General features: G+C 44.4%; 1 protein-coding gene across 3 annotated transcripts; it reads left to right on the forward strand.

The window, feature by feature from the left end:
• Positions 1-1754: 1754 nt before the first annotated feature.
• LOC124875166 (interleukin-21 receptor) lies at positions 1755-10269 on the forward strand. Of its 3 annotated transcripts, none has more exons than XM_047377108.1 (8): positions 1755-3376; positions 5529-5646; positions 5722-5918; positions 6503-6660; positions 7918-8101; positions 8231-8330; positions 8426-8504; positions 8579-10269. In XM_047377108.1, the coding sequence occupies exons 1-8, from the start codon at positions 3280-3282 to the stop codon at positions 9020-9022; spliced, it is 1377 nt and encodes a 458-aa protein (XP_047233064.1). In that variant the 5' UTR covers positions 1755-3279; the 3' UTR covers positions 9023-10269. The 3 variants fall into 3 exon arrangements, with proteins under 3 accessions (XP_047233064.1, XP_047233063.1, XP_047233065.1); XM_047377107.1 differs by having other exon boundaries at positions 1759-3376; positions 5526-5646; XM_047377109.1 differs by having other exon boundaries at positions 1941-3376; positions 5526-5646; positions 7918-8083.
• The last annotated feature ends 1 nt before the right edge of the window (position 10270 follows it).

Genomic DNA, 10270 nt, shown 5'->3' on the forward strand with positions numbered 1-10270 from the left:
CGAAGTGATTCTGGCAAACCGTCCGTCGCCTCGGGAGGGGGAAGCAGTGCTTCGCCAACACTGTTTATAGTGGGGGCGGGAGACTGCTGACCTCGACTGAGGACATTATCGGGCGGTGGAAGGAGTACTTCGAGGATCTCCTCAATCCTGCCATCACGCATTCCGTGGTGGAAACAGAGGCTGGGGACTCGGGGTTGAACTCTTTCATCATCCAGGCTGAAGTCACCGAGGTGGTTAAAAAGCTCTGCGGTGGCAAGGCTTCGGGGGTGGATGAGATCCACCCTGAGTACCTCAAGTCTCTGGATGTTGTAGGGCTGTCATGGTTGACACGTCTCTTCAACATTGCGTGGCGGTCGGGGACAGTGCCTCTGGACTGGCAGACTGGGGTGGTGGTCCCCTTTCATAAGAAGGGGGACCGGAGGGTGTGTTCCAACTACAGGGGGATCACACTCCTCAGCCTCCCTGGTAAGGCCTACGCCAGGGTATTGGAGAGGAGAGTCCGACCAATAGTCGAACCTCGACTTCAGGAGGAGCAGTGTGGTTTTCGTCCCGGCCGTGGAACACTGGACCAGCTCTATACCCTCTACAGGGTGCTCGAGGGTTCATGGGAGTTTGCCCAACCGGTTCACATGTGTTTTGTGGACCTGGAGAAGGCATTCGACTGTGTCCCTCGTGATGCCCTGTGGGGGGTGCTCCAGGAGTATGGAATTGGGGGCCCTTTATTAGGGGCCATCCGGTCCCTGTACGAGCGGAGCAGGAGTTTGGTCCGCATTGCCGGCACTAAGTCGGACCTGTTCCCAGTGCATGTTGGACTCCGGCAGGGCTGCCCTTTGTCACCGGTCCTGTTCATAACTTTTATGGACAGGATTTCTAGACGCAGCCAAGGGCTGGAGGGGGTCGGGTTTGGGGACCAGTGGATTTCGTCTCTTCTTTTTGCAGATGACGTGGTCCTGCTGGCCCCCTCTAGCCAAGACCTACAGCATGCGCTGTGGCGGTTCGCAGCCGAGTGTGAAGCGGCTGGGATGAGGACCAGCCCCTCCAAGTCTGAGGCCATGGTACTCGACCGGAAAAGGGTGGCTTGTCCTCTTCAGGTTGGAGGGGAGTTCCTGCCTCAAGTGGAGGAGTTTAAGTATCTCGGGGTCTTGTTCACGAGTGAGGGAAGAATGGAGCGGGAGATCGACAGACGGATCGGTGCGGCTGCCGCAGTAATGGGGGCGCTGTGCCGGTCCGTTGTGGTGAAGAGAGAGCTGAGCCGAAAAGCAAAGCTCTCAATTTACTGGTCGGTCTACGTTCCTACCCTCACCTATGGCCATGAACTTTGGGTCATGACCGAAAAAACGAGATCCCGGATACAAGCGGCTGAAATGAGCTTCCTCCGTAGGGTGGCCGGGCACTCCTCCCTTAGAGATAGGGTGAGGAGCTCGGCCATCCGGGAGGAGCTCGGAGTAGAGCCGCTGCTCCTCCACATCGAGAGGAGCCAGTTGAGGTGCCTCGGGCATCTATACCTGATGCCTCCTGGACGCCTTCCTGGGGAGGTGTTCCAGGCACGTCCCACCGGGAGGAGGCCCAGGGGACGGCCCAGGACACGCTGGAGGGACTATGTCTCTTGGCTGGCCTGGGAACACCTTGGGCTCCCCCTGGAGGAACTGGAGGAGGTGTCTGGAGAGAGGGACGTCTGGGCGTCTCTGTTGAGTCTGCTGCCCCCGCGACCCGGTCCAGGATAAGCGGAAGACGACGAGACGAGAAAATGCCAAATTCCACTTTATTTATGTTTAATAAAAGCAGAGGATTTTTTCTTGGTTTTTTACTCGGTTAACTAACTTGCAACCATTTTTGAACCAAGGGGTTCTTTTAAAATCCTTTATCAACATCTTTATCTGATTGCAAAGTCATCCAGAAACACCATATCAGAGGTTTTCCCACCACAAATAAACACATTTTTATTTAAAAAAAACAGCTCCTATCAGATGCAGCAGAGCCACGACATGTTAAAGATCAGTACATCTTGTGTTGTGCAACATAAATATTTCCATCTAGCATGAAGCCTGCCTTAGATCTGGAGTCTGTTTTCAGCACAGCTTCACACAGCCTCAGAGAGAAATGGGGGACAGTGGACATGCATGTTTCAATTAATAAAAATAGCTTCTAGTTGTGCTCTGTGGTGAAGCCAAATGATCAGAAGCGAAGAGATATTTTTGATAGCAAAACCCAAATGTATCTGAAACGCTTGTTATCACTTTGAGATGACCAGTTGAGAGCGGGCTGCACTCAGCCTGAAGAAGTTAACCAAATACTGAGTTTTGCTTTTATTGCTTCTTGCTGCTGGAACGTGGTGATGAAGCTCTCGAGATGTTAGAGGAAACAGAAACAACAAACAGTGGAATGCATTTGTCTCAGATATTTTAATGAAAGGATATCTCAATAATTAAAAGCAGGACGTTTCATGCAAAGCGTTGGGTTAAATGCTGTTGGCTGCAGGCTGAGGAACTCAAAATCTACACAATCAGAAACGTGAAAGGAAACCGTGGGCCTCGGTTTTCAGAGCTTATCTTAGAATCACTGCACCCAGCCCTCCTTCTGTTGATGCACTTCACGTTGCACAACCTTCTTTAAGTTCCTGCAGCACAGCAGACGACGGAGGGTCTGCTTATTTGTGAAATCAGAAAGGGGGCATCACCATTAATTAGGTCTTGGGTTGCCTAAAGATGCATGGAACATAAACTCTGCTAAAAGCTGGGGTCTTTTTATTATTTATTTACTTACTTACATCTTTTTAATTTTAGATATATATTTTTTTATTTATGTATTGCTTTTTTATTTTGAAAAATAAAATAATAAAGTTTTGTTAATTAGAAAGCTGCTAATTCTACAGAAAGAAATCTAAACACTTTAATGTAGCCAAAGTGAGGATTGTTGATTAAAGGACACCCAAACAGTAGTTTTATATGAACATGGTTGTATTTTCTGACACAAAAAGTATTTTATGTGATCTGCTCTTTGTAAAATTTCCTGCTTTGCAGATTTAATTCAGCTGACGGTGAAAATCGAAACACAGCAGCCATGCTGGTCATACAGTGCAGTAAATGTTATTTTGTGACACATTTAATTTCATCTTTGCATCTTTCCTTTCTTCTTCCAGTGTTAACAGGCTGGTGGTGCACATACAGAGAAGCTGGTCACCGCCCACTCTCAGTCTGCATTAAAGGTTTTGGTGCCGACATCTGAGAGCACAGTAACCTGTGATTTCTGCAGGGTGGGGTAGAGCTGAGGTGATGTCTGATGATGAACCGCTGTCCTTCCCTGCAGCTGCAGCTGCTGCCGCTGATCCTGCTTCACTTCAAGTCTGCCAGCACAACATGGCTGCAAGGAGATCCAGGTAGAGGTTGCAGTTTCATTCTAAGTTTATTATTAATATGATAAATAGTTAACATGCTTCGCCAAACTGCACAATTTTGGACAGTGTGTATCTTAATGGAAGCAAACAAGCTCACCTGTTATTAATTACCTGTATAATTTATTTAATATTCACGAAATACAGAGAACATAAACAAAATAATAGGTGTAGTGGCTCCTTCTGGGCTTAATAGGAATTATAACTTGTGGCCATGAGAGGCAATGATCACAGCAGTTTTAAAGTCTAAGCATGTGTTTTCCTTACTTGACTTTTCACAAGTCTAACACCCCTGTTATTGGCAGAATAAAAAGCATCAGCCTGTTTCCGCCTTTCAAAATATCTCAGTAAGCCCTAAAATAGCCAACATGTGTAGCCAAAATGCAAGCAGAGGTCATTAAAACTTATTCGTACAATCGACAATAAAAATGTTTTGGTCACAGCAGCTTAATGTGCTTTAAAACATTTTACTTTATGTGCTTTAAGCATTTTTCTTTTGCTCAGAAATGTCAATAAAGTGAGGAAAAGACACTTTTGGTGAAGTAAATGGTGATAAAATCATAATGTTTCTGTTGGTTTTGAGCATTTTTTGTGTTTTTATACCAATGGTTGTTTAAGGCAATCAGCTTTTATATTTGCAAGGAGGAGACTAATAATTGGAGCAAACCGCCGAACTCAAGGTCGGCCAATAAAACAGACGGTTTCTGCCTGTTGTTAGAGACTAAATATTCAACGCCTCTGTTCAAGCTGTAGTACTATTGATAAAAATATTTGCGCACTTTTTTTTATTTTGTTTTGCTTTTTTGCAAAATTTCACTCTTACTTCTGTGTTTCAGATCATCAAACAAACTTTAATATCAGACAAAATTAACTGGACTAAATATAAAAAGCATTTTTTATTGATAACTTAATTTATTAAGGGAAAAAATAATCCAAACCAACCTGGTTCTGTGTGAAAAAATATTTACCCCCTAAACCCAGTAACTGGTTGTTCCTCCCTCGATGCCATCAAGGGTTCATGATAACTGGTAACGAGTCTGTTTTGACCCACTCCGCTTTTCAGAATTGTTTCAATTCAGATGATTAGAGGGTTTTCCAGCATAAACAGCCATTTTAGGGTCACGCCACAGCAAAAGGATTTGACTCTAAACTTTGACTCGGTCCCCCCAGAACATTTAGTTTTCTTTTTTTAGCCATTCAGAGGTGAGCTGTTGTGCTTTGGATGTTCTGCAGCATGACCCAAGTTAGCCTGGTGGTCGGACATTCTCCTTCAGAATTTTCTGATAAAGAGCAGAATACATGGGTCCAACAATGACACCTTTGTCTCCATAATCTGCATCTTCTCAGGAGCCTTGCAGATCATCACAATATGTTATGTTGGTTTGTTTTGTGGCAGCAGTGGCCTTTATTCTTCATTTTTTTCTGAAAGTAGGCAGACAGGAAGACATGCAGCAATCGTTACCGGGCCGGGACTCAAACCTGGACCAAGGCCTACATGGGTCTGTCCATGGGTCGTGCGCTCTACTGCTGCGCCTCGAGCCGCCCCCAACACGATGTTTTTGGTGAGGCAGGGCTTTGTGTTCTTTTAGGTCAGCAATGGTTCTGGCCCTGGAACTCTCCCATGGAGGCCAGTCTGTTTCACATTGTTTAATCATAAACTCTGACCTTAACCTTGGATGAGGCCCGCAGAACTTTAGATGTTGTTTCGGGATCTAAAACGAGCGACAAAAAATCAAAAAACAGAAGGAAGGGAGCAAATATTTTCCCTGGCACTCTCCAGGCAGAGACCACAGAGGATGCTCAGTACGTTTTGCTGCTGAATTTAATTTCTTTAATGAATTAATTATTTAATAATCAATGTACTTATTTATTAACTTAAATACATATGTTTTATGTTCTTCGTAGCATGCAGATTTTGATTGTCAACCCCTGATTATTAGTGAAGCTCAGTATGCAGGTTTGAGTTTGACACCCATAAAGTCGCCACCACTGTGATAATGTTCTAGAGGCATCCCTGTGCTGAAAGAAGAACCAAACGAGTGGTTCTGCTTGGATACGATTAAGATCACTGTGTGGCATTAGATGAATTGAAACTGGGAAGCTTAAAAATTCATGTCTCTTAAATCTTTTCCAGCAGCGGATTATAATCTGGAGTGTGTAAATGATTATCTGTTCACCATCAACTGCTCCCTCAACATCAACTCTTCAGTCAGCAACAAGACCTTCTGGCTCGCCATCACACACACCATGGACCGGTGAGCCTGTTAAACAGACCAAACCTGAAAGATGATGGACAAGTCTCGTTACGTTTTTGTTTCTTGTCTTTGCAGGAGGGAGTATAAGTGTCTGCTGACAAACACCACGGCCGTTTTTTTCTGTTCCATCGACAGATCTTTGATGCCTGATGACGACTACACAGGAACATTTACAGACTTAGATGTATACGAAATTTCTTTGTGTCAGAGCCAAGATAATAAAGCTGAAACCTGTGAGTTACTGGAGGAAGAATACATGCCTGTGTTACACAGTAAGTAACAAACATCCAGTCATGCATCTTTTCCACATTCATTCGCATTACCACCAGAAACCTTAATGTTTCTATGTGAAAGTGGCACATGATGCATGGATGTCCAAATTATTACAGATAAAAAACTGAAACATGTGGCATGCATCTGTATTCAGCCCCCTGTGGTAATACCTTGTAGAAGCACCTTTTGCTGCAGCTTTGAAGTTCAGTCAGACTGGATGGAGAACATCTGTGAATATTCATTTTCGAGTTTTGCCACATTTTCTCAGTTGGATTTAGGTCTGCACTTTGACTAGACCATTCTAACACAGGAATCTGCTATAATCTAAACCATTGTATCTGTAGCTGTATGTTCAGGGTGGTTGTCCTGCTGGAAGGTGGACCTCCACCCCATTCTTAGTTCTTCTGTAGCCTCTAACAGGTTTTCTTCCAGCATTGTCTTGTACTTAGCTCCATTCATCTTCTGGTTCTCTGACTCATCTAAAGAAAAGCATCCCCACATCATGATGCTGCCACCACCTTAGATCACAGTGGGCACATAGTGTTCAGGATGGTGGGAACCCATGTTTGTATTCTCTCATCAGTTAAGCCGAACGCCCCTTGCTGCCTCACAATTAGCCACAACTCAAGCCGACACCATTTCACTTGGAAAAGCACCTACGAGAAGCACAGCTCTGAGACGTACCTGGCAGAAAACCTGATGTATCAGCTGCAGATCCACCAAACAGGAGGCAAACGCAGGGTGAGATTCTTCATCATCATCATCATTTAACAAGCAAAAGGAAAATAAAGTGTTCATCTAAAAAGTCTCCATCTGTATGGGGTAAACAATAAACAAGAGGATGGTCCAGTAATATAATAAAGTTCATTGTAGTGAGATAGTAAATGGACTTCACCTCATGGTTTTTCTTACCACTAACGCCAAAACGTCAGAGCTGAAGCTGTGGCTGAGCCCCACCTGGGTCCCATTAAGGGCTTATGATGTGTTCATGGGTTCCAACTGAAAATACCCATATGATCCAAGCCCAACCTGAAATGTCTTCCTGACATTCACTAAAACTAATCTGATCCACAATGGACCAATTCGTTCAGAACCAGGAGTTTTTAGGTCCTAGGAAGGAGTCCAGACCATTTATGTAGCTAAATGGATCTGCTTAATAGCGCTGCATGGTGGTGCGCTTGGAGGCACTACTGCCTTGCAGCATGAAGATCCTGGGTTCCAATCCCAGCCTGGGGTTTTCCTGCATGGAGTTCAGGGGGTTCTCTCCTGGTACTCCGGCCTCCTCCTACAGTCCAAAAACATGATAGTTAGGTTGATTGGTCCTTCTGAATTCCCCATGGGTGTGCATGGTTTTCTGTCCTGTTCATACCTGAGTTGTCCTGTGATGGACCTGTCCAGGGTGTACCCGGCCCAGTGGCCGCTGATGGTTGGCACCAGCCCCCACCCTGCAAGGACAAGCAGGTACAGATGATAACCATAGATAACCAACGGTACTGTAACTGAATATATATCCCTCCTTAACTGTGTCATCCTGGCTTTTAATACTTTCTTTGAATTGTTCCCTTTTTAAGCTCTTATCTGGATTGGTACAGCTCATTAAAATTGGTTGGTTTCTTGACATGGACCTGAACTTTGAGATCAGGGTGGTTCCTGAAGCCTCCTTTGTTTCATAGCCGGGTTTGATGCTTGAGTTTAAAATCATTGTTTCAACCAGCTAGCTGTAGATTTGGGATGGTAGCCCTCCTTCACAAATAGTCTACCCAGTTTGTACAATGCACCAGTACCACTAACAGTGGTTCCACAGCATGATGCTGCCACCACCATGCTTAAGAGTTGGTCCATTGTTCTCAGGTTTTGGATCCTCCAAACACATTTGTTGTCATTGTGACCAACATTTTCTCCAGAAGGTATCCATTGTCCTTTTAGATGGATGCTAATTTTAGTCATGACTGCTTGCTCCAAAAGTTGATTGGATCCATCTGGTTTCATTTCCTTTAGCTAAGAACAAACAACATTAACAGAAACAGCAGAACGCACTCCGTGGAAGATGAGAATTTTGAGCCGGACACAGAGTATGCTGCCAAAGTCCGGTCCAGTCCAAACATGGGTCACTACAAAGGCCAATGGAGCGACTGGTCTTCTGAAGTTCTCTGGAGGACAGACGGTGAACTTGTTTGGCCAAGTCAATATTCATTTTAATTGGACTTGTGTTTGATTTCACATCTTGCTGTTGCTGCACTACTATAATATAGAGCAAAAAAATATAATAATATAATATGTTTTCCATATTTTTCCTTGTATGTTTGTGCAGCTGTTCCAGTAAATGGATTTATTTACAATCTGCCCATGGTGTTCGTCATTTTATGTGCAGTGGTGGTACTTCTTCTAGTCTGCTATGGTTCTGCGAGAAAGTAAGGTTCTCCTTCTGCTACTGCATAGTAAAAAAACATACTTTTTTATCTTATTTCTAAAAATATTGTTCTAAAAACTAAACAATCTGACACAGGTGGGAGCACAGTACCTTCATCCCAACGCCTGCTCCTTATTTCCACACCTTGTACAAAGACTGCCAGGGGGATTTTAAGGTAAGTTCAGATTTTCATATGAACCTCCTGCAATTAGGAGAGAAAAACCTCCTTAACCATTACTGTCACAGCAGAGCTGGGTCGTTACGCAAGAAAACCCAGCAGACGTGTTGAAAGCAGAGGAAGACCTCCACATCGACATCCTGATAGAGTGTGTAGAGGTCCAGGACTACGAGTATCCAGCCACGTTCCCTCAGCAGCTCATGGAGAACAGAGCTTACAGCAACATCCCATCATCAGTGTTCGATGCTGACCTCCTCAGCATGCAGCACCCAGACGGCAGCACCATGGTTCAGCTGCTGGACCAGAGGAGGTCGGTAAGAAGTCTGCCTGGGTGCTGCAAGTCACGCAGTCCTGTTCAGGACTCTGGGTGCTGGCTCTGCAGCGACACGTCCCTGGAGAAGGAGCCTTCCTGGTACTGCAACGAGTACTGCACCCTGAGCTGCCTCCAGCAGGATGGCTGTGTCGCACCAGGGCACCACGGAAACCTGAAGACCCACCCTGCTTCACAGAGATGATCAATTCAGATGCTGCAATGGAAGCATAAACTTATCATTTTTATAGAAAGTGGAGGGAATTTAGAGCTCAGTATACAGACCCTGAAAAAGTATGCACACTTCAACGTTTTCACATATTGTCATGTTAGATCGTTTATATTCAGCCCCCAGGAGTCAATATTTCACAGAACTGCCTCTCACTGCACTTACAGCTGAAAGCATTTCGGTGTTTGTCTCCATCCCCTTCACCCATTCTTCTCTGAAAAATAGCTTGAGTTCAGCCAGAAGTTTTAGTTCCTACCAAAGATTCTCAGTTGGATTGAGGTCTGGACTTTGACTAGGCCATTCTAACATGTAAATATGCTTTGATCTAAACCATCCTATTGTATCTCTGGCTGAATATTAAGGTGGTTGTCCTGCTGGGATGGTGAACCTCCACCCCAGGACTGTCCTGGATTTATCTCAATCCATCTTCCCATCAAGCTGACCAGCTCCTCTAAAGAAAACCATTCCTCACTATGATGCTGCTACCACCATGTTTCACAGTGGTGATGGTGTTATTTCTGGTTTTTCTACCACCCATGTTTTGCATGTAGGCCTTAAAACTTAATCACGGTCTTGTTCTTGTGTCCACCTACGTGGCTTTCTTCTTCGTGGTGTGCACGATTAATAGTTTTCCTGTCAACAGATTCTTCCACCTGAGCTGTGGATCTCTGTAGCTCCTCCAGAGTTACCATGGTCCTCTTGGCTGATTCTGATTAACGTTCTTTCCCAGCCTGTCAGTTTAGGTGGACATCCACATCTTGGTAGGTCTGCAGTTGATCCATCCTCTGTGTTCAGATGGATTGATCAGAGCTCTGGGAGAGGTTCAAAGCTTGGGATGCAGTTGTAGAACCTAACCCTGCTTTAAACTGAACCAGAACTTTATCCCCATCCTTGGTCTTCAAATGGGTTCAACTGGACTATTTTTTTAGAGGCATCAAATCAAAGGGGATATTTATACAGATGTTGCAAACCAGATGTTTTTCATCCCACATCAACCATTAATTACTTTGTTTTGGTCAAAATCCCAATAAAATAAAATGTGTGGTTTTAATGACAAAATGTGAAAATGTTCAAGCTTTTGCAAGGATCTGTAAAATTATTCACGCATTCTTTCGCAATCCAACATGTAGCATCACTAAATGCATAATAAAGCTCTTCTACTGTGTGACTATATGGAGCCAATTAAGCTCTGATTGCATGAATAAAGTAATAAGCAACAGCAAC

Source organism: Girardinichthys multiradiatus, chromosome 10 (genome assembly GCF_021462225.1).
Source record: "Girardinichthys multiradiatus isolate DD_20200921_A chromosome 10, DD_fGirMul_XY1, whole genome shotgun sequence".
NCBI classification, from domain to species: domain Eukaryota; kingdom Metazoa; phylum Chordata; class Actinopteri; order Cyprinodontiformes; family Goodeidae; genus Girardinichthys; species Girardinichthys multiradiatus.